Below are 23,341 nucleotides of genomic sequence, written 5' to 3' on the forward strand. Positions count from 1 at the left end.
TACAGTGCAGTTAAGTTTGTATTTGACAATAGCTTTATTTGTGTATGTTATATTTCACTTTCCATTCGTGTGTTAATATGATGCCTATAAGTTCACTTTGAAAGACGAGTCACCAGTATACTTTAGTAGCTCCATGGTTACCCAGTCCTTACAGAATTTGATGCTTGAAATCCGCCGTTGTTTTTGCGATTACCGTAAGTAACAAATGTGCAATGGGTTTCTGATCGCCCCGGTAATACTGAACCATTTTACCACGGGCACCAGCCATGGAAGTATAACAAGTATAACAAGATAATTTAATAAATCCATGGTACCAGCAGGGTATCTTCTCTGACGACCATTTTCTATTCATACTTGAAGACTTCATGTTTGGGTAATTGAGTATTATTTTATTTTTATTGATATTAAGTGCAACACGTAGGTTATTATCAAGGAAAGTTTATATTCATTCATTTAAAAACTAAAACACATCTGAAACGCGTGATCACGTGACAGCTCACATGACCGTTGAGGGTGATCACGTGACTAATCTCCCACTACAGGAACGTCACCAGGAGCACGCACAAACATGGGGTAAGTTTAATGCCTTTTTTGCGATATTTTAATAGATCCAGGTCTTTTTTTGTCTTAATTTGGATCCTGCAGTTTGATTGACACTGTGTAACTGTCTGCGCAGGCCTTTTAAAGAAACTCTTGGCTTCCTGTTACTGTATCTACTTTCACTTGAGGCTGCTCACGCCAGGAGCCGGTCCTCGTTCCTGGGTCACAAACATCCCCGCTTTAGCCTCACTCACCCCGGCGGAGTGGACCCGGGGGCCCCGCTGTTCCTCACGCCTTATCTGGAGAAGGGCGCCGTAGATGAAGGTACTAGGGTGCAAACAAGGGGGTAAACAAGGGTGCAAACAAGGGTGCAAACAAGGGTGCAAACAAGGGGGTAAACAAGGGTGCAAACAAGGGCAAAAGGGCTTCAGTGTCATGAATGAATAGTGTTTAACTCAGTGTGTTGTCCATTATTTCTACTTGCAGTGCACAGAAAATATAGTACAATATAATTAAATGACATGAAAATATCTGTAACAAATTATAATATTGAAGGTGCATTATGTGAGCGAAGCACATTTAAAAACATAATTAATAAGGTCCATAATGAGTCATTGAAATCACTTATTCAAGCTCAACTCGTGATGTACGCCAAATAAATAATGTAAAAGTTCCCCACAAGTGCAAAGTACACACAATAAATATTCAAAGCTCAAAGTGTTTGAGCTTTGATATACTGACTGATTATTGTGACAGGCCTTTGTAGTTGTTCAGACTTGTGCAAGTTTTGACCAAGAATATCGTGCAAAAAAAGGGGAAACTAATGTTGCAAAGGCAGAAATGAAAGAGAAATTGTTGTAGACATGCACACACACCAAAAATTAGATCAAATTATTATTGGATTGTCTCCTTATTCCAGTTGCCTTTATTTTTTTCAACAGCCCGAAAATTGAGTTTGGTCGGTGAACTGCCCGGAGACAACGTGAAAAGCTACACTGGCTATTTCACAGTGAACAAGAAATACAACAGCAACCTCTTCTTTTGGTTTGTCCCTGCACTTCTGGTGAGCCTTCTGCCCTTTTACACACACAAAAAGAGTTCAGTCAGCAATCACGTCTAGGCACATGATGGTTGTTTTAAGTCACTGTTTAGCTACATGTCATATCTTTTTTTACTGACGCACACTTTTTTTTGTTTATTCCTACAATTCTTATTTTATAGGAATACATGTTACTACTTTAAGACTTTACACATTGATTCATTCATATTCCATCAACTATCTAATCTACTAGTTAACTGTTGAAATTATGAAAAATAAAATTAAAAGATTTATTTTTTTATTTTTCTTGTCACCAGGAACCATAATCATTAACAGCCTGTATTGTTCTGTAGTACCACCTTTCCTCTTCAATTAGAGTCAAATCTAGTGACACATTTCCTTATTTTTTTTATTGGTGCTATTATTCTTATTTTTTTATTATGTATTATTATTAGGCCCGAGAGGCCTATTAATCTCGTAAGGCCGTGCAAAGCACGGCTGCGAAAGTGCGCACGTAGTGCGCACGAAATCGAGCGCAAAGCGCTCGCCCACTTCCAAATACTCACTAACGCACTCCTTCACTCACGCACGCCCCGTGCATACTAATTAGTAGTAGGAAAATGGAACATTACCGTTGTAAAAGTGCGCACTAAACGAGCACTTTACATTGGGATCCCCATATAAAGCACTCATTTGCCCTAAGTAGCTCACGAATACGTTCCCCATCTCTTGCATGTTCCGTGCATATAAGCATGTAATGCAAAAAATGAACATTATTACTGTATAGAGGGCCAAAAACACAAAGTGGGCGGAGCCCACTCAAAATTAACGAAAGTACCCGTCAGTGACCAGGGACCCACACCATTAGGTAGGAAAGCGAGAGCGCTTTCCGAAAATGTATAGTTTATGATATTTGAAAAATGGGAAACATTGTTTTCGCATCGGAATATTTAGGCCCGAGCCCCAGCAGGGCGGAGGGCCTATTGCTCCCGCAACGCTGCCGAAGGCTCAAATCAATGGAAGTCTATGGGGAGTGGGCGGGGCATCCCGACGGAATAGGGAGTGACGAGCGCGTAAGCGCTCGTAATGATGATTCCACCCCATGGCGGCATCGGGAAGGCTTAGAGCTTTCAAACGATGTATCATTTGTTGTTATAGTGGAAACGGCTATATTGTTTTTGCTAAAAATATTATTATTATTAGGCCCGAGCCCCAGCAGGGCGGAGGGCCTATTGCTCCCGCAACGCTGCCGAAGGCAGCGTTGCAACTGTCTGACCAAACATGCGGGCGTAGCCCGCATGTTTGGTACCCCGTCGCCCCTGGCAAGTACAGTGAACTAGCCCATGCCGAAGGCATGGATCATGCATACTTACTCCTGCTATGACAGAAATAGTCAACAATGAGTGAATGGGCGTAGCCCATTCACTCATTGTTGACAACAGCAGCGCGAAGCGCTGCATTCCTCCAAAAACCCTCCTGGCATCGTCCCGTACGCGAAAATCCATGCCGCAGGCATGGGTCATGCTTGTATCTGCTCAAATCAATGGAAGTCTATGGGGAGTGGGCGGGGCATCCCGACGGAATAGGGAGTGACGAGCGCGTAAGCGCTCGTAATGATGATTCCACCCCATGACGGCATCGGGAAGGCTTAGAGCTTTCAAACGATGTATCATTTGTTGTTATAGTGGAAACGGCTATATTGTTTTTGCTAAAAATATTATTATTAGGCCCGAGCGCCACAAGCTGGCGAGAGGCCTATTAATCTCGTAAGGCCGTGCGAAGCACGGCTGCGAAAGTGCGCACGTAGTGCGCACGAAATCGAGCGCGAAGCGCTCGCCCACTTCCAAACACTCACTAACGCACTCCTTCACTCATGCACGCCCCGTGCATACTAATTAGTAGTAGGAAAATGGAACATTACCGTTGTAAACGGGCGAAGCCCGTGCAAAAGTGCGCACTAAACGAGCACCTTACATTGGGATGACGACCGCGAAGCGGTCGTCATATAAAGCACTCATTTGCGCTAAGTACCTCACGAATACGTTCCCCATCTCTTGCATGTTCCGTGCATATAAGCATGTAATGCAAAAATTGAACATTATTACTGTATAGAGGGCCAAAAACACAAAGTGGGCGGAGCCCACTCAAAATTAACGAAAGTACCCGTCAGTGACCAGGGACCCACACCATGAGGTAGGAAAGCGCGAGCGTTTTCCGAAAATGTATAGTTTATGATATTTGAAAAATGGGAAACATTGTTTTCGCATCGGAATATTTAGGCCCGAGCCCCAGCAGGGCGGAGGGCCTATTGCAACGCTGCCGAAGGCAGCGTTGCAACTGTTCGACCAAACATGCGGGCGCAGCCCGCATGTTTGGTACCCCGTCGCCCCTCGCAAGTACAGTGAACTAGCCCATGCCGAAGGCATGGATCATGCATACTTACTCCTGCTATGACAGAAATAGTCAACAATTAGTGAATGGGCGTAGCCCATTCACTAATTGTTGACAACAGCAGCGCGAAGCGCTGCATTCCTCCAAAAACCCTCCTGACATCGTCCCGTACGCGAGAATCCATGCCGCAGGCATGGGCCATGCTTGTATCTGCTCAAATCAATGGAAGTCTATGGGGAGTGGGCGGGGCATCCCGACGGAATAGGGAGTGACGAGCGCGTAAGCGCTCGTAATGATGATTCCACCCCATGGCGGCATCGGGAAGGCTTAGAGCTTTCAAACGATGTATAATTTGTTGTTATAGTGAAAACGGCTATATTGTTTTTGCTAAAAATATTATTATTTTTAGGCCCGAGCCCCAGCAGGGGGAGGGCCTATTGCTCCCGCAACGCTGCCGAAGGCAGCGTTGCAACTGTCTGACCAAACATGCGGGCGCAGCCCGCATGTTTGGTACCCCGTCGCCCCTGGCAAGTACAGTGAACTAGCCCATGCCGAAGGCATGGATCATGCATACTTACTCCTGCTATGACAGAAATAGTCAACAATTAGTGAATGGGCGTAGCCCATTCACTAATTGTTGACAACAGCAGCGCGAAGCGCTGCATTCCTCCAAAAACCCTCCTGGCATCGTCCCGTATGCGAGAATCCATGCCGCAGGCATGGGCCATGCTTGTATCTGCTCAAATCAATGGAAGTCTATGGGGAGTGGGCGGGGCATCCCGACGGAATAGGGAGTGACGAGCGCGTAAGCGCTCGTAATGATAATTCCACCCCATGGCGGCATCGGGAAGGCTTAGAGCTTTCAAACGATGTATCATTTGTTGTTATAGTAAAAACGGCTATATTGTTTTTGCTAAAAATATTATTAGGCCCGAGCCCCAGCAGGGCGGAGGGCCTATTGCTCCCGCAACGCTGCCGAAGGCAGCGTTGCAACTGTCTTACCAAACATGCGGGCGCAGCCCGCATGTTTGGTGCCCCGTCGCCCCTGGCAAGTACAGTGAACTAGCCCATGCCGAAGGCATGGATCATGCATACTTACTCCTGCTATGACAGAAATAGTCAACAATTAGTGAATGGGCGTAGCCCATTCACTAATTGTTGACAACAGCAGCGCGAAGCGCTGCATTCCTCCAAAAACCCTCCTGGCATCGTCCCGTACGCGAGAATCCATGCCGCAGGCATGGGCCATGCTTGTATCTGCTCAAATCAATGGAAGTCTATGGGGAGTGGGCGGGGCATCTCGACGGAATAGGGACTGACGAGCGCGTAAGCGCTCGTAATGATGATTCCACCCCATGGCGGCATCGGGAAGGCTTAGAGCTTTCAAACGATGTATAATTTGTTGTTATAGTGAAAACGGCTATATTGTTTTTGCTAAAAATATTATTATTATTATTATTATTATTATTATTTTTCTTGTTCTTCTTCAGCGCTTTGATCTCTAATTTGACCCCCTGAACATGCTCAAAAACTCACCAAACTTTGCCCAAAATTCAGAATCGGCGAAAAATTTTATTTTTTCTGGGCCATTTTTTTTTCCGTTAAAAAATGGCGCGACAGCGCCACCGACAAAAGTCAAAATACATTGCGCCTATGGGAGACGCCCCGAGGTCAACTTTGGCGTAAAGCTACGAAATTCGGGACACGCATTCCTCTCGTGAGGATAAACAAAAAAAATCATTGTGGCCACGCCCCCAAACTTACCCTATGGCCGCCATCTTCCTTTGAAAATGAAAACAAGCTGAGTTAGCCATTTTGTTTACGTCAAACTTTGACGAACTCCTCCTAGGGCGTTTTGCCCACCGACTTCAAAATCGGCGTACGTCCTCTGGACAAGTGGGGCATCTAAAGTTATTCAATTTTTTGAGATACCTTTTACGGTCTGTGTGCGGCGCAGCCGCAAAGTTGGACAACTTATTTTGGAATATTGCAGGTCTAAAAATTGCTCCCATTTGATCAAAACCAGTCCGATTAGGACCAAATTTGAATCAGTTGTTAAACTTTCTAGTTTGGACCAGTTTAGGCTGACAAAATTGAAATGGCAGTGATAGCGCCCCCTACAGAGTGACCTTTAAATTAACATTGAAGGTCAAAAATTAGTTTTACCAAAATTGTCTAAACTTTACCCAAAATTCTATTTTGCCGTCCCGATCACAAAAGCCAATCACAAAAATGCCTAATTTTTTACGCCGTAGTCGTAGCGATGACAGAAACCTCCCATGTTATCCCTATGGGAAAACCACAAAATCTCTCAAATTACCACATTTTTATGTTTTACACTTTAACAAAGTCCTCCAAGTGCGTTTTGCCCACCAACCTCAAAATCGGTGTACGTCCTCTAGACAAGTGGTGTATCTAAAGTTATCCAAATTTTAAGGATAACTTTTACGGTCTTTGTGCGACGGAGCCGCAAACGTTTCCCAGAATTCTGACTATTTGGCCTTCAGAGTGGCCTATAAACAATAGAGTTTTTCCAAATGACATGATATTTTGAACAAAATTCTAATTTGCCATCCTGATCATAAAAGTATGAGAGCCAAAGTCATATTTTGTACGGCGTAACCGTAGCGATGACAGAAACATCCCATGTTATCCTTATGGGAAAATCGTAGAATCGCTCAAATCACCACATTTTTACGCTTCACACTTTAACAAACTCCTCCTAGGGCGATTGTCCGATCAAGTTCATATTTGGAGAATATCATCTACACAAGCGGGGCATCAAAACTTACCCATATTTTGATTCTAAGTGCTACGGTCTCTGTGTGGCGGACCCGCAAATATATGTCAGAAATGGGAAAACAGCGAAATCTCTAAAATCACCACATTTTTACGCTTCACACTTTAACGAACTCCTCCTAGGCCGATTGCCCGATCAAGCTCATATTTGGGGAAAATCATCTAAACAAACGGGGCATCAAAAGTTATCCATATTTTGATTTTAAGTGGTACGGTCTCTGTGCCGTGGAGCTGCAAATATACTGTCACAAATGGGAAAAACGCCAAATCCTTGAAATGTTCACATTTACGCTTCACACTTTAACAAACTCCTCCGTGGGCAATAGCTCGATCAAGCTTTACTTTGGGAAAAATCATCTACACAAGCGGCATCAAAAGTTATCCATATTTTTATTCCAAGTGCTACGGTCTCTGTGCGGCGGCGCAGCAAATTTGACTGACACTTGTGTTCATTTGCACTGGATTGGCCATGTCCAATGTGTCGCCGTCTGTCAAGTTATTTTTTTATTCAACACACAATAAGGGCGCCATCTTTATCAAGTCAAAAGCGCAGAGTCGGAAGGCCGGCGGCCCGCGAGGGCCGTTGGATGCCGCTTGCGGCTTTAATTATTATTATTTTTCTTGTTCTTCTTCAGCGCTTTGATCTCTAATTTGACCCCCTGAACATGCTCAAAAACTCACCAAACTTTGCCCAAAATTCAGAATCGGCGAAAAATTTTATTTTTTCTGGGCCATTTTTTTTTCCGTTAAAAAATGGCGCGACAGCGCCACCGACAAAAGTCAAAATACATTGCGCCTATGGGAGACGCCCCGAGGTCAACTTTGGCGTAAAGCTACGAAATTCGGGACACGCATTCCTCTCGTGAGGATAAACAAAAAAAATCATTGTGGCCACGCCCCCAAACTTACCCTATGGCCGCCATCTTCCTTTGAAAATGAAAACAAGCTGAGTTAGCCATTTTGTTTACGTCAAACTTTGACGAACTCCTCCTAGGGCGTTTTGCCCACCGACTTCAAAATCGGCGTACGTCCTCTGGACAAGTGGGGCATCTAAAGTTATTCAATTTTTTGAGATACCTTTTACGGTCTGTGTGCGGCGCAGCCGCAAAGTTGGACAACTTATTTTGGAATATTGCAGGTCTAAAAATTGCTCCCATTTGATCAAAACCAGTCCGATTAGGACCAAATTTGAATCAGTTGTTAAACTTTCTAGTTTGGACCAGTTTAGGCTGACAAAATTGAAATGGCAGTGATAGCGCCCCCTACAGAGTGACCTTTAAATTAACATTGAAGGTCAAAAATTAGTTTTACCAAAATTGTCTAAACTTTACCCAAAATTCTATTTTGCCGTCCCGATCACAAAAGCCAATCACAAAAATGCCTAATTTTTTACGCCGTAGTCGTAGCGATGACAGAAACCTCCCATGTTATCCCTATGGGAAAACCACAAAATCTCTCAAATTACCACATTTTTATGTTTTACACTTTAACAAAGTCCTCCAAGTGCGTTTTGCCCACCAACCTCAAAATCGGTGTACGTCCTCTAGACAAGTGGTGTATCTAAAGTTATCCAAATTTTAAGGATAACTTTTACGGTCTTTGTGCGACGGAGCCGCAAACGTTTCCCAGAATTCTGACTATTTGGCCTTCAGAGTGGCCTATAAACAATAGAGTTTTTCCAAATGACATGATATTTTGAACAAAATTCTAATTTGCCATCCTGATCATAAAAGTATGAGAGCCAAAGTCATATTTTGTACGGCGTAACCGTAGCGATGACAGAAACATCCCATGTTATCCTTATGGGAAAATCGTAGAATCGCTCAAATCACCACATTTTTACGCTTCACACTTTAACAAACTCCTCCTAGGGCGATTGTCCGATCAAGTTCATATTTGGAGAATATCATCTACACAAGCGGGGCATCAAAACTTACCCATATTTTGATTCTAAGTGCTACGGTCTCTGTGTGGCGGACCCGCAAATATATGTCAGAAATGGGAAAACAGCGAAATCTCTAAAATCACCACATTTTTACGCTTCACACTTTAACGAACTCCTCCTAGGCCGATTGCCCGATCAAGCTCATATTTGGGGAAAATCATCTAAACAAACGGGGCATCAAAAGTTATCCATATTTTGATTTTAAGTGGTACGGTCTCTGTGCCGTGGAGCTGCAAATATACTGTCACAAATGGGAAAAACGCCAAATCCTTGAAATGTTCACATTTACGCTTCACACTTTAACAAACTCCTCCGTGGGCAATAGCTCGATCAAGCTTTACTTTGGGAAAAATCATCTACACAAGCGGCATCAAAAGTTATCCATATTTTTATTCCAAGTGCTACGGTCTCTGTGCGGCGGCGCAGCAAATTTGACTGACACTTGTGTTCATTTGCACTGGATTGGCCATGTCCAATGTGTCGCCGTCTGTCAAGTTATTTTTTTATTCAACACACAATAAGGGCGCCATCTTTATCAAGTCAAAAGCGCAGAGTCGGAAGGCCGGCGGCCCGCGAGGGCCGTTGGATGCCGCTTGCGGCTTTAATTATTATTATTTTTCTTGTTCTTCTTCAGCGCTTTGATCTCTAATTTGACCCCCTGAACATGCTCAAAAACTCACCAAACTTTGCCCAAAATTCAGAATCGGCGAAAAATTTTATTTTTTCTGGGCCATTTTTTTTTTCGTTAAAAAATGGCGCGACAGCGCCACCGACAAAAGTCAAAATACATTGCGCCTATGGGAGACGCCCCGAGGTCAACTTTGGCGTAAAGCTACGAAATTCGGGACACGCATTCCTCTCGTGAGGATAAACAAAAAAAATCATTGTGGCCACGCCCCCAAACTTACCCTATGGCCGCCATCTTCCTTTGAAAATGAAAACAAGCTGAGTTAGCCATTTTGTTTACGTCAAACTTTGACGAACTCCTCCTAGGGCGTTTTGCCCACCGACTTCAAAATCGGCGTACGTCCTCTGGACAAGTGGGGCATCTAAAGTTATTCAATTTTTTGAGATACCTTTTACGGTCTGTGTGCGGCGCAGCCGCAAAGTTGGACAACTTATTTTGGAATATTGCAGGTCTAAAAATTGCTCCCATTTGATCAAAACCAGTCCGATTAGGACCAAATTTGAATCAGTTGTTAAACTTTCTAGTTTGGACCAGTTTAGGCTGACAAAATTGAAATGGCAGTGATAGCGCCCCCTACAGAGTGACCTTTAAATTAACATTGAAGGTCAAAAATTAGTTTTACCAAAATTGTCTAAACTTTACCCAAAATTCTATTTTGCCGTCCCGATCACAAAAGCCAATCACAAAAATGCCTAAATTTTTACGCCGTAGTCGTAGCGATGACAGAAACCTCCCATGTTATCCCTATGGGAAAACCACAAAATCTCTCAAATTGCCACATTTTTATGTTTTACACTTTAACAAAGTCCTCCAAGTGCGTTTTGCCCACCAACCTCAAAATCGGTGTACGTCCTCTAGACAAGTGGTGTATCTAAAGTTATCCAAATTTTAAGGATAACTTTTACGGTCTTTGTGCGACGGAGCCGCAAACGTTTCCCAGAATTCTGACTATTTGGCCTTCAGAGTGGCCTATAAACAATAGAGTTTTTCCAAATGACATGATATTTTGAACAAAATTCTAATTTGCCATCCTGATCATAAAAGTATGAGAGCCAAAGTCATATTTTGTACGGCGTAACCGTAGCGATGACAGAAACATCCCATGTTATCCTTATGGGAAAATCGTAGAATCGCTCAAATCACCACATTTTTACGCTTCACACTTTAACAAACTCCTCCTAGGGCGATTGTCCGATCAAGTTCATATTTGGAGAATATCATCTACACAAGCGGGGCATCAAAACTTACCCATATTTTGATTCTAAGTGCTACGGTCTCTGTGTGGCGGACCCGCAAATATATGTCAGAAATGGGAAAACAGCGAAATCTCTAAAATCACCACATTTTTACGCTTCACACTTTAACGAACTCCTCCTAGGCCGATTGCCCGATCAAGCTCATATTTGGGGAAAATCATCTAAACAAACGGGGCATCAAAAGTTATCCATATTTTGATTTTAAGTGGTACGGTCTCTGTGCCGTGGAGCTGCAAATATACTGTCACAAATGGGAAAAACGCCAAATCCTTGAAATGTTCACATTTACGCTTCACACTTTAACAAACTCCTCCGTGGGCAATAGCTCGATCAAGCTTTACTTTGGGAAAAATCATCTACACAAGCGGCATCAAAAGTTATCCATATTTTTATTCCAAGTGCTACGGTCTCTGTGCGGCGGCGCAGCAAATTTGACTGACACTTGTGTTCATTTGCACTGGATTGGCCATGTCCAATGTGTCGCCGTCTGTCAAGTTATTTTTTTATTCAACACACAATAAGGGCGCCATCTTTATCAAGTCAAAAGCGCAGAGTCGGAAGGCCGGCGGCCCGCGAGGGCCGTTGGATGCCGCTTGCGGCTTTAATTATTATTATTTTTCTTGTTCTTCTTCAGCGCTTTGATCTCTAATTTGACCCCCTGAACATGCTCAAAAACTCACCAAACTTTGCCCAAAATTCAGAATCGGCGAAAAATTTTATTTTTTCTGGGCCATTTTTTTTTCCGTTAAAAAATGGCGCGACAGCGCCACCGACAAAAGTCAAAATACATTGCGCCTATGGGAGACGCCCCGAGGTCAACTTTGGCGTAAAGCTACGAAATTCGGGACACGCATTCCTCTCGTGAGGATAAACAAAAAAAATCATTGTGGCCACGCCCCCAAACTTACCCTATGGCCGCCATCTTCCTTTGAAAATGAAAACAAGCTGAGTTAGCCATTTTGTTTACGTCAAACTTTGACGAACTCCTCCTAGGGCGTTTTGCCCACCGACTTCAAAATCGGCGTACGTCCTCTGGACAAGTGGGGCATCTAAAGTTATTCAATTTTTTGAGATACCTTTTACGGTCTGTGTGCGGCGCAGCCGCAAAGTTGGACAACTTATTTTGGAATATTGCAGGTCTAAAAATTGCTCCCATTTGATCAAAACCAGTCCGATTAGGACCAAATTTGAATCAGTTGTTAAACTTTCTAGTTTGGACCAGTTTAGGCTGACAAAATTGAAATGGCAGTGATAGCGCCCCCTACAGAGTGACCTTTAAATTAACATTGAAGGTCAAAAATTAGTTTTACCAAAATTGTCTAAACTTTACCCAAAATTCTATTTTGCCGTCCCGATCACAAAAGCCAATCACAAAAATGCCTAATTTTTTACGCCGTAGTCGTAGCGATGACAGAAACCTCCCATGTTATCCCTATGGGAAAACCACAAAATCTCTCAAATTACCACATTTTTATGTTTTACACTTTAACAAAGTCCTCCAAGTGCGTTTTGCCCACCAACCTCAAAATCGGTGTACGTCCTCTAGACAAGTGGTGTATCTAAAGTTATCAAAATTTTAAGGATAACTTTTACGGTCTTTGTGCGACGGAGCCGCAAACGTTTCCCAGAATTCTGACTATTTGGCCTTCAGAGTGGCCTATAAACAATAGAGTTTTTCCAAATGACATGATATTTTGAACAAAATTCTAATTTGCCATCCTGATCATAAAAGTATGAGAGCCAAAGTCATATTTTGTACGGCGTAACCGTAGCGATGACAGAAACATCCCATGTTATCCTTATGGGAAAATCGTAGAATCGCTCAAATCACCACATTTTTACGCTTCACACTTTAACAAACTCCTCCTAGGGCGATTGTCCGATCAAGTTCATATTTGGAGAATATCATCTACACAAGCGGGGCATCAAAACTTACCCATATTTTGATTCTAAGTGCTACGGTCTCTGTGTGGCGGACCCGCAAATATATGTCAGAAATGGGAAAACAGCGAAATCTCTAAAATCACCACATTTTTACGCTTCACACTTTAACGAACTCCTCCTAGGCCGATTGCCCGATCAAGCTCATATTTGGGGAAAATCATCTAAACAAACGGGGCATCAAAAGTTATCCATATTTTGATTTTAAGTGGTACGGTCTCTGTGCCGTGGAGCTGCAAATATACTGTCACAAATGGGAAAAACGCCAAATCCTTGAAATGTTCACATTTACGCTTCACACTTTAACAAACTCCTCCGTGGGCAATAGCTCGATCAAGCTTTACTTTGGGAAAAATCATCTACACAAGCGGCATCAAAAGTTATCCATATTTTTATTCCAAGTGCTACGGTCTCTGTGCGGCGGCGCAGCAAATTTGACTGACACTTGTGTTCATTTGCACTGGATTGGCCATGTCCAATGTGTCGCCGTCTGTCAAGTTATTTTTTTATTCAACACACAATAAGGGCGCCATCTTTATCAAGTCAAAAGCGCAGAGTCGGAAGGCCGGCGGCCCGCGAGGGCCGTTGGATGCCGCTTGCGGCTTTAATTATTATTATTTTTCTTGTTCTTCTTCAGCGCTTTGATCTCTAATTTGACCCCCTGAACATGCTCAAAAACTCACCAAACTTTGCCCAAAATTCAGAATCGGCGAAAAATTTTATTTTTTCTGGGCCATTTTTTTTTTCGTTAAAAAATGGCGCGACAGCGCCACCGACAAAAGTCAAAATACATTGCGCCTATGGGAGACGCCCCGAGGTCAACTTTGGCGTAAAGCTACGAAATTCGGGACACGCATTCCTCTCGTGAGGATAAACAAAAAAAATCATTGTGGCCACGCCCCCAAACTTACCCTATGGCCGCCATCTTCCTTTGAAAATGAAAACAAGCTGAGTTAGCCATTTTGTTTACGTCAAACTTTGACGAACTCCTCCTAGGGCGTTTTGCCCACCGACTTCAAAATCGGCGTACGTCCTCTGGACAAGTGGGGCATCTAAAGTTATTCAATTTTTTGAGATACCTTTTACGGTCTGTGTGCGGCGCAGCCGCAAAGTTGGACAACTTATTTTGGAATATTGCAGGTCTAAAAATTGCTCCCATTTGATCAAAACCAGTCCGATTAGGACCAAATTTGAATCAGTTGTTAAACTTTCTAGTTTGGACCAGTTTAGGCTGACAAAATTGAAATGGCAGTGATAGCGCCCCCTACAGAGTGACCTTTAAATTAACATTGAAGGTCAAAAATTAGTTTTACCAAAATTGTCTAAACTTTACCCAAAATTCTATTTTGCCGTCCCGATCACAAAAGCCAATCACAAAAATGCCTAAATTTTTACGCCGTAGTCGTAGCGATGACAGAAACCTCCCATGTTATCCCTATGGGAAAACCACAAAATCTCTCAAATTGCCACATTTTTATGTTTTACACTTTAACAAAGTCCTCCAAGTGCGTTTTGCCCACCAACCTCAAAATCGGTGTACGTCCTCTAGACAAGTGGTGTATCTAAAGTTATCCAAATTTTAAGGATAACTTTTACGGTCTTTGTGCGACGGAGCCGCAAACGTTTCCCAGAATTCTGACTATTTGGCCTTCAGAGTGGCCTATAAACAATAGAGTTTTTCCAAATGACATGATATTTTGAACAAAATTCTAATTTGCCATCCTGATCATAAAAGTATGAGAGCCAAAGTCATATTTTGTACGGCGTAACCGTAGCGATGACAGAAACATCCCATGTTATCCTTATGGGAAAATCGTAGAATCGCTCAAATCACCACATTTTTACGCTTCACACTTTAACAAACTCCTCCTAGGGCGATTGTCCGATCAAGTTCATATTTGGAGAATATCATCTACACAAGCGGGGCATCAAAACTTACCCATATTTTGATTCTAAGTGCTACGGTCTCTGTGTGGCGGACCCGCAAATATATGTCAGAAATGGGAAAACAGCGAAATCTCTAAAATCACCACATTTTTACGCTTCACACTTTAACGAACTCCTCCTAGGCCGATTGCCCGATCAAGCTCATATTTGGGGAAAATCATCTAAACAAACGGGGCATCAAAAGTTATCCATATTTTGATTTTAAGTGGTACGGTCTCTGTGCCGTGGAGCTGCAAATATACTGTCACAAATGGGAAAAACGCCAAATCCTTGAAATGTTCACATTTACGCTTCACACTTTAACAAACTCCTCCGTGGGCAATAGCTCGATCAAGCTTTACTTTGGGAAAAATCATCTACACAAGCGGCATCAAAAGTTATCCATATTTTTATTCCAAGTGCTACGGTCTCTGTGCGGCGGCGCAGCAAATTTGACTGACACTTGTGTTCATTTGCACTGGATTGGCCATGTCCAATGTGTCGCCGTCTGTCAAGTTATTTTTTTATTCAACACACAATAAGGGCGCCATCTTTATCAAGTCAAAAGCGCAGAGTCGGAAGGCCGGCGGCCCGCGAGGGCCGTTGGATGCCGCTTGCGGCTTTAATTATTATTATTTTTCTTGTTCTTCTTCAGCGCTTTGAACTCTAATTTGACCCCCTGAACATGCTCAAAAACTCACCAAACTTTGCCCAAAATTCAAAATCGGCGAAAAATTTTGTTTTTTCTGGGCCATTTTTTTTTTCGTTAAAAAATGGCGCGACAGCGCCACCGACAAAAGTCAAAATACATTGCGCCTATGGGAGACGCCCCGAGGTCAACTTTGTCGTAAAGCTACGAAATTCGGGACACGCATTCCTCTGGTGAGGACAAAAAAAAAAAATCATTGTGGCCACGCCCCCAGACTTACCCTATGGCCGCCATCTTCCTTTGAAAATGAAAATACGCTGTGTTAGTCATTTTGTTCACGTCAAACTTTGACGAACTCCTCCTAGGGCGTTTTGCCCACCGACTTCAAAATCGGCGGACGTCCTCTGGACAAGTGGGGCATCTAAAGTTATTCAATTTTTTGAGATACCTTTAACGGTCTGTGTGCGGCGCAGCCGCAAAGTTGGGCAACTTATTTTGGAATATTGCAGATCTAAAAATTGCTCCCATTTGATCAAAACCAGTCCGATTAGGACCAAATTTGAATCAGTTGTTAAACTTTCTAGTTTGGACCAGTTTAGGCTGACAAAATTGAAATGGCAGTGATAGCGCCCCCTACAGAGTGACCTTTAAATTAACATTGAAGGTCAAAAATTAGTTTTACCAAAATTGTCTAAACTTTACCCAAAATTCTATTTTGCCGTCCCGATCACAAAAGCCAATCACAAAAATGCCTAAATTTTTACGGCGTAGTCGTAGCGATGACAGAAACCTCCCATGTTATCCCTATGGGAAAACCACCAAATCTCTCAAATTACCACATTTTTATGTTTTACACTTCAACGAACTCCTCCTAGTGCGTTTTGCCCACCAACCTCAAAATCGGTGTACGTCCTCTAGACAAGTGGGGCATCTAAAGTTATCCAAATTTTAAGGATAACTTTTACGGTCTCTGTGCGACGGAGCCGCAAACGTTTCCCAGAATTCTGACTATTTGGCCTTCAGAGTGGCCTATAAACAATAGAGTTTTTCCAAATGACATGACATTTTGCACTAAATTCTAATTTGCCATCCTGATCATAAAAGTATGAGAGCCAAAGTCATATTTTGTACGGCGTAACCGTAGCGTTGACAGAAACATCCCATGTTATCCTTATGGGAAAATCGTAGAATCGCTCAAATCACCACATTTTTACACTTCACACTTTAACAAACTCCTCCTAGGGCGATTGTCCGATCAAGTTTATATTTGGAGAATATCATCTACACAAGCGGGGCATCAAAACTTACCCATATTTTGATTCTAAGTGCTACGGTCTCTGTGTGGCGGACCCGCAAATATATGTCAGAAATGGGAAAACAGCGAAATCTCTAAAATCACCACATTTTTACGCTTCACACTTTAACGAACTCCTCCTAGGCCGATTGCCCGATCAAGCTCATATTTGGGGAAAATCATCTACACAAACGGGGCATCAAAAGTTATCCATATTTTGATTTTAAGTGGTACGGTCTCTGTGCCGTGGAGCTGCAAATATACTGTCACAAATGGGAAAAACGCCAAATCCTTGAAATGTTCACATTTATGCTTCACACTTTAACAAACTCCTCCGTGGGCAATAGCTCGATCAAGCTTTACTTTGGGAAAAATCATCTACACAAGCGCGGCATCAAAAGTTATCCATATTTTTATTCCAAGTGCTACGGTCTCTGTGCAGCGGAGCAGCAAATTTGACTGACACTTGTGTTCATTTGCACTGGATTGGCCATGTCCAATGTGTCGCCGTCTGTCAAGTTCTTTTTTAATTCAACACAATAAGGGCGCCATCTTTATCAAGTCGAAAGCGCAGAGTCGGAAGGCCGGCGGCCCGCGAGGGCCGTTGGATGCCGCTTGCGGCTTTAATTATTATTATTTTTCTTGTTCTTCTTCATCGCTTTGAACTCTAATTTGACCCCCTGAACATGCTCAAAAACTCACCAAACTTTGCCCAAAATTCAGAATCGGCGAAAAATTTTGTTTTTTCTGGGCCATTTTTTTTTTCCTAAAAAAATTGCGCGACAGCGCCACCGACAAAAGTCAAAATACATTGCGCCTATGGGAGACGCCCCGAGGTCAACTTTGTCGTAGAGCTACGAAATTCGGAACACGCATTCCTCTTGTGAGGACAAAAAAAAAATATTATTGTGGCCACGCCCCCAGACTTACCCTATGGCCGCCATCTTCCTTTGAAAATGAAAACAAGCTGAGTTAGCCATTTTGTTTACGTCAAACTTTGACGAACTCCTCCTAGGGCGTTTTGCCCACCGACTTCAAAATCGGCGTACGTCCTCTGGACAAGTGGGGGATCTAAAGTTATCCAATTTTTTGAGATGCCTCTTACGGTCTGTGTGCGGCGCAGCCGCAAAGTTGGACAACTTATTTTGGGATATTGCAGATCTAAAAATTGTTCCCATTTGATCAAAACAAGTCTGATTAGGACCAAATTTGAATCAGTTGTTCAACTTTCTAGTTTGGACCAGTTTATGATGACAAAATTGAAATGGGCGCGATAGCGCCCCCTACAGAGTGACCTTTAAATTAACATTGAAGGTCAAAAATTAGTTTTACTAAAATTTTCTAAACTTTACCCAAAATTCTATTTTGGCGTCCCGATCAAAAAAGCCAATCAGACAAATGCCTTAATTTTTACGGCGTAGTCGTAGCGATGACATAAACCTCCCATGTTGTCCCTATGGGAAAACCGCTAAATCTCTCGAATATCCACATTTTTCTGTTTCACACTTTAACGAACTCCTCCTAGTGCGTTTTGCCCACCGACCTCAAAATCGGTGTACGTCCTCTAGACAAGTGGGGCATCTAAAGTTATCCAAATTTTAAGGATAGCTTTTACGGTCTCTGTGCGACAGAGCCGCAAACGTTTCCCAGAATTCTGACTATTTGGCCTTCAGAGTGGCCTATAAACAATAGAGTTTTCCCAAGTGACATGATATTTTGCACAAAATTCTAATTTGCCATCCTGATCATACAAGTGTGAGAGCCAAAGTCATATTTTGTACGGCATAACCGTAGCGATGACAGAAACATCCCATGTTATCCTTATGGGAAACTCGCAAAATCGCTCAAATCACCACATTTTTACGCTTCACACTTTAACAAACTCCTCCTAGGGCGATTGTCCGATCAAACTCATATTTGGGAAAAATCATCTACACAAGCGGGGCATCAAAAGTTATCCATATTTTGATTCTAAGTGCTACGGTCTCTGTGTGGCGGACCCGGAAATATATGTCAGAAATGGGAAAACAGCGAAATCTCTGAAATGTTCACATTTACGCTTCACACTTTAACAAACTCCTCTAAGGGCAATAGCTCGATCAAGCTCATATTTGGGGAAAATCATCTACACAAGCGGGGCATCAAAAGTTATCCATATTTTTATTCCAAGTGTCACGGTCTCTGTGTGGCGGACCCGCACATTTGACCGACATTTGTGTTCATTTGCACTGGATTTGCCATGTCAATTGTGTCGCCGTCTGTCAAGTTCTTTTTTAATTCAACACAATAAGGGCGCCATCTTTATCAAGTCGAAAGCGCAGAGTCGGAAGGCCGGCGGCCCGCGAGGGCCGTTGGATGCCGCTTGCGGCTTTAATATTCTTTCTTTCTTCTCGGGACCAACCCCCCTATTTTTCACCCAGTGAACATTGACGAAAAGTCACAAAAATTTGCACACCTCTAAAAATCGTGCCTCTCTACATTCTGGTTATTTCCCTTTTCTAAAATAAAAAAAATTGGCGCGTCAGCGCCCCCAAATGTACCAAAAATGCATTGGGATAGGAAATGACCCCAAAAAAATCTGATCGTAGAATCATGAAATTTGGCGCAGAGGTAGATGGTGACAAGAGAAGTAAAAATATATTATTACCGCAACGCCGTCCATCCAACCAAATGTCGGCCATATTGGTTCAAAAATGGCTAAGCAGGACTCGGGAGTTTTTCCAAACGTCGTACTTTTACGAACTCCTCCCAGGGCGTTGGCTCTAAAAAGCTGAAATTTGGTGAAAATGCTACTGAGGAGTGGGACATCAAAAGTTATTTAAATTACATTGATACCTGTCACGGTCTCTGTGCGGCGAAGCCGCAAACTTTAGCAAGAATTTCAGAAATCTCCCAAATTTAACATTTCTGCCGTTTGCGCAGATAAAGTCCGAATTGCGTCAAATTACAATCAGTTGTTAAACTCTTTGCCCTAAACCTACTTGAAGTGAAATTAATTAATTTGGCACCACAGCGCCCCCTACGGATTTTATATGGAGGTTAAATGTTTAGTTTTGCGAAATTATCTGAAATTTGACACAAAACTCAATTTTGGCATCCCCATCAAAAAGTAAATGAGACCCATGTCATAATTGTTATGGCATTGCCGTAGCGATGACCGAAACCTTCCATGTTATTCCAATGGGGAAATCGCCAGAACATGTTTACACTTTATACTTTCACCTACTCCTCCCAGGGCGTTAGCCCTATCAACGTGAAATTTGGTGAGACTCATCTTCAGGGGTGGACCATCAAAAGTTATCCACATTTTTATTCAAAGAGTCACGGTGTCTGTGCGGCAAAGCCGCACATTTTGCCAAGAATTCAAAATAAAATTGCTTTTTGATGGTAAAACAAAGGGGAGAAGTGACAGCGTCACAGATTCAGCAGTAGATGTAATAAAAGGACAATTGGGGCGCGTTAGCGACCCCTCCTCTTGCGGCGTGGCGAGGGCCGATCATTGCCGCTTGCGGCTATATTTATTATTATTATTATTACTATTATGATGTGTAATTTCCATTGTGGATCGCAGTTTGCCTCGAGTCCGTTGTGCTCCTCACTGTTTCCACACGATGGCGCTGTCACACTGATCGTCTCCTCAACAGGCAAACCAGGACAAAGCTCCTGTTCTGCTGTGGCTTCAGGGGGGCCCCGGGGGAACCTCGCTGTTTGGTCTGTTTGTTGAACACGGCCCGTACGTGGTGTATAAGAACATGACAGGTAAACGATAAACCCACGTCGCTTTTAAGGCGCCAATGACTTTCAACCTGCTGTTTTGCAGTGGGGATGAGAGACTATGCCTGGACATCCAGATATTCTGTGCTCTACATTGACAATCCGGTCGGTATTGTTGGATTCTCGCACACATTTGTTGCTTGTTGCACATTTTTGTTGACGTGTAAAATGATTTCTTAGGTCGGGACTGGTTTCAGCTTCACAGACGACGACAGAGGCTTCGCTCAGAATCAAGACGACGTCGGCCGTGAACTTTACAAGTACGTAAGAAATGACATAGTACATCGTGTGAGCTTGGAGATGTAACTTCCCAAAGTATCATAATAAACTGCATTATTTCACATTTATTCACTTGCATGTTTTACTGCTCAGAAATACATTCAGAAACATACATTCTTACTCCACAAATCTGACCTGTAATTTAGTCTGGGGACGCCACTTGCTTGTCTCCATGGAGATAGATTAGCTTATTAGGCGTGTGAAGTTAATTGAATTTGAATGAAATCATTTGTCATTTCCAATCGCCAATAATCAGCTTGGGTCTGTTTCATTGAGAGGTTGAAGCCGATCCTCAGTCAGTAAAAGTATTTTGGAGCAGAGATGACACTTTTGACTATTATTTCTGTTAAATGGCACAAATTAAACGTCTGTATTGATTATGTTCAGAAAACTAATATTTGAAAGTCCTTTTTATTTGCTTTTACGACAAAATTGACTCTAATTGAAATCGCTCTAGTTCGACGTCAAGTTTACCATCTCCAGCCAGTCCACCAGAAATGTTACATAGAGCAGCTTTATTTAAATGTACAAATAAGTAAACACTCTCTGTCTTTTTTTTGCTTTCATGAAGTGCTCTGACACAGTTCTTCCAGATGTTCCCAGAATATCAAGACAACGAGTTTTATGCGACTGGAGAGGTACGAGCAAGTTACATTTTCTTTATGCCATTTTCATTTCAATCGTTTATTTTAAACATTTATTAATGAATATGCCAACTCTGCATGTCTCCTGCAGTCTTATGCTGGAAAGTATGTTCCAGCCGTCTCTTACTACATCCATAAAAACAATCCCTCGGCCAAAATTAAGATAAACTTCAAAGGGATGGCGATCGGTGATGGACTGTGTGATCCTGAATTGGTGTGTTTTGCTTTTACTTCTACAATATAAGCTCAATATTTTAATTTAGCCTGCATCAGTGGCCTTTGATATTCCTTTTAGATACGACTGAACCTCTTTATCTTTTACTTGCTGCAGATGCTGGGAGGTTACGGCGAGTTCTTGTACCAAACGGGGATGATTGATGAACTGCAAAAGGAGTATGTCATCCAGCAGACGGACCTGGGAGTCCAGCTCATCCAGCAGGAGAAATGGGTCGATGCGTTTAAGGTCGGGCGGCCGGGGCGCCAAAAAAATGATACCCAGATACTAATTAATACAAGTGTCGAAACTGTACTGGCGTGAGAAGGGAGTTAAACTGAAAAAAAAATACACTCTAAATGGGACAAAGTTGGACAATATAATAACATTTTAAGTTAATTACATTACAAGTGGTGTTTCAAAGTACTGCCTATAGAGCATTTTCCTTAGTTATCAAGTTTTAAATGTATGTGATTGATGTTGAAGTTAAACAGAAATATTGACATGAGTTTAGAAAGTTTTAGAATGTAGTAAATATTAAAATAGTTTGGAATTCCCTTCAGGTGTTCGATAAGTTGTTGAATGGCGATGTAGATCCATATCCGTCTTTTTTCCAAAACGCAACGGGCTGCACCAACTACTTCAACTACATGACGTGTCGGGTAAATGTACAACTTTTTGCCTGTTCGATATGAAAAAAAAAGAAAAGAAACGACAGCTGAACGACTGCTGTGGCGCCGAGACCAAACTGAACCTTGTTGTTCTTCAGGAGCCGGAGGATCAGGGGTACTTTGGGCAGTTTGTGACTCTGGCTTCAGTGCGACGGGCCATACACGTGGGCAACTTGACCTTTCACGATGGTTCAGAGGTGGAGAAACATCTGGTGCAGGACGTGATGAAGAGCATCAAGCCGTGGCTGGGAGTGCTCATGGACAACTACAGAGTGAGGGCGCTTTCCCATTGGATCAGTAGCTTTTGAATGTGCCGCTTTTTCCAAAAAACACCGGGACTAGAGGCTAAACTCGCTAATATGGGGCTAATATGGGACTAAACTGGGTGTAAACCAATTCAGTCACAACAAACCACGGATCTCATTCAGCTAGGCCTGTCACAATATATTGCCACTGACAAATATTGTGAAAATTGTCCCAATCCCAAGATTTAGCACAAGAAACAATATTTTATGTGCAGTATTGCAAAATGAACCAATGATCAGCCATTTAAGTTACTTATTCAACCCTCTCTACAGCTCCTATTACAAAAAAAAAAAATCTTCCTACTTTTGCAAAGAAAATGTACACAAAGTAAATAATCACCTCAAAATATATAGTTCCAGCTTAAATGTTTTGTCGATTCTAATTATTACAGTGACATGCAGGACTGAATTGACTCTTTTAAACAAAGTGTGTTTTATGAATTTCAAAGACCACCAGAAGAAGCCCATGTAGCACATGTTGAGAGCCTCTTCTCTATCTAAATGTTTGTTCTCTTCTCCAGGTGTTGATCTACAGTGGACAGCTGGATGTAATCGTAGCTGCTCCGCTCACACAGAGGTTCCTGCCCACTGTGAACTGGAGCAGAGCCGCCGAGTACAAAAAGGCCCCTCGTTTCCCCTGGAAGATTCAGCCCAGTGACACAGAAGTGGCGGGTTATGTTCGACAAGTGGGAGAGTTTTTCCAGGTAAAAAGCCCTCATTACGGCCGTCTAAATCCCCGTTTTCTGGAGGGTAATGTTTTGTTTTGTGTCCTCAATCCCATAGGTGATCATTCGAGGAGGCGGGCACATTTTGCCCTATGACCAACCAGCGCGCTCCTTTGACATGATTGACAGGTTCTTATCCACTCTAGGCTGGGAATGAAAAAAGCACAACGGCACAATTTTCTGTGTTTTATCAAAGACCTGTTCTTTTTAACTGATTTTAAAGAAACTATTCACCACTTTAACGGCTTCAAATTTCAAAAT

The 23,341-nt window shown here is 42.6% G+C and overlaps 1 protein-coding gene across 1 annotated transcript; it reads left to right on the forward strand.

The window, feature by feature from the left end:
• Positions 1-500: 500 nt before the first annotated feature.
• cpvl (carboxypeptidase vitellogenic like) lies at positions 501-23,341 on the forward strand. The gene is made up of 13 exons (XM_072460910.1): positions 501-573; positions 677-864; positions 1,482-1,603; positions 20,113-20,227; positions 20,289-20,347; positions 20,423-20,502; positions 21,093-21,159; positions 21,257-21,379; positions 21,497-21,628; positions 21,943-22,041; positions 22,149-22,322; positions 22,877-23,059; positions 23,139-23,341. Exons 1-13 carry the CDS (start codon positions 569-571, stop codon positions 23,235-23,237), a joined length of 1,446 nt encoding a protein of 481 aa, XP_072317011.1. The 5' UTR covers positions 501-568; the 3' UTR covers positions 23,238-23,341.

This window comes from Eucyclogobius newberryi, unplaced genomic scaffold, assembly GCF_026437365.1.
Source record: "Eucyclogobius newberryi isolate DKJ021-1_F unplaced genomic scaffold, fEucNew1.0.hap1 SCAF_3, whole genome shotgun sequence".
Lineage (NCBI taxonomy): Eukaryota > Metazoa > Chordata > Actinopteri > Gobiiformes > Gobiidae > Eucyclogobius > Eucyclogobius newberryi.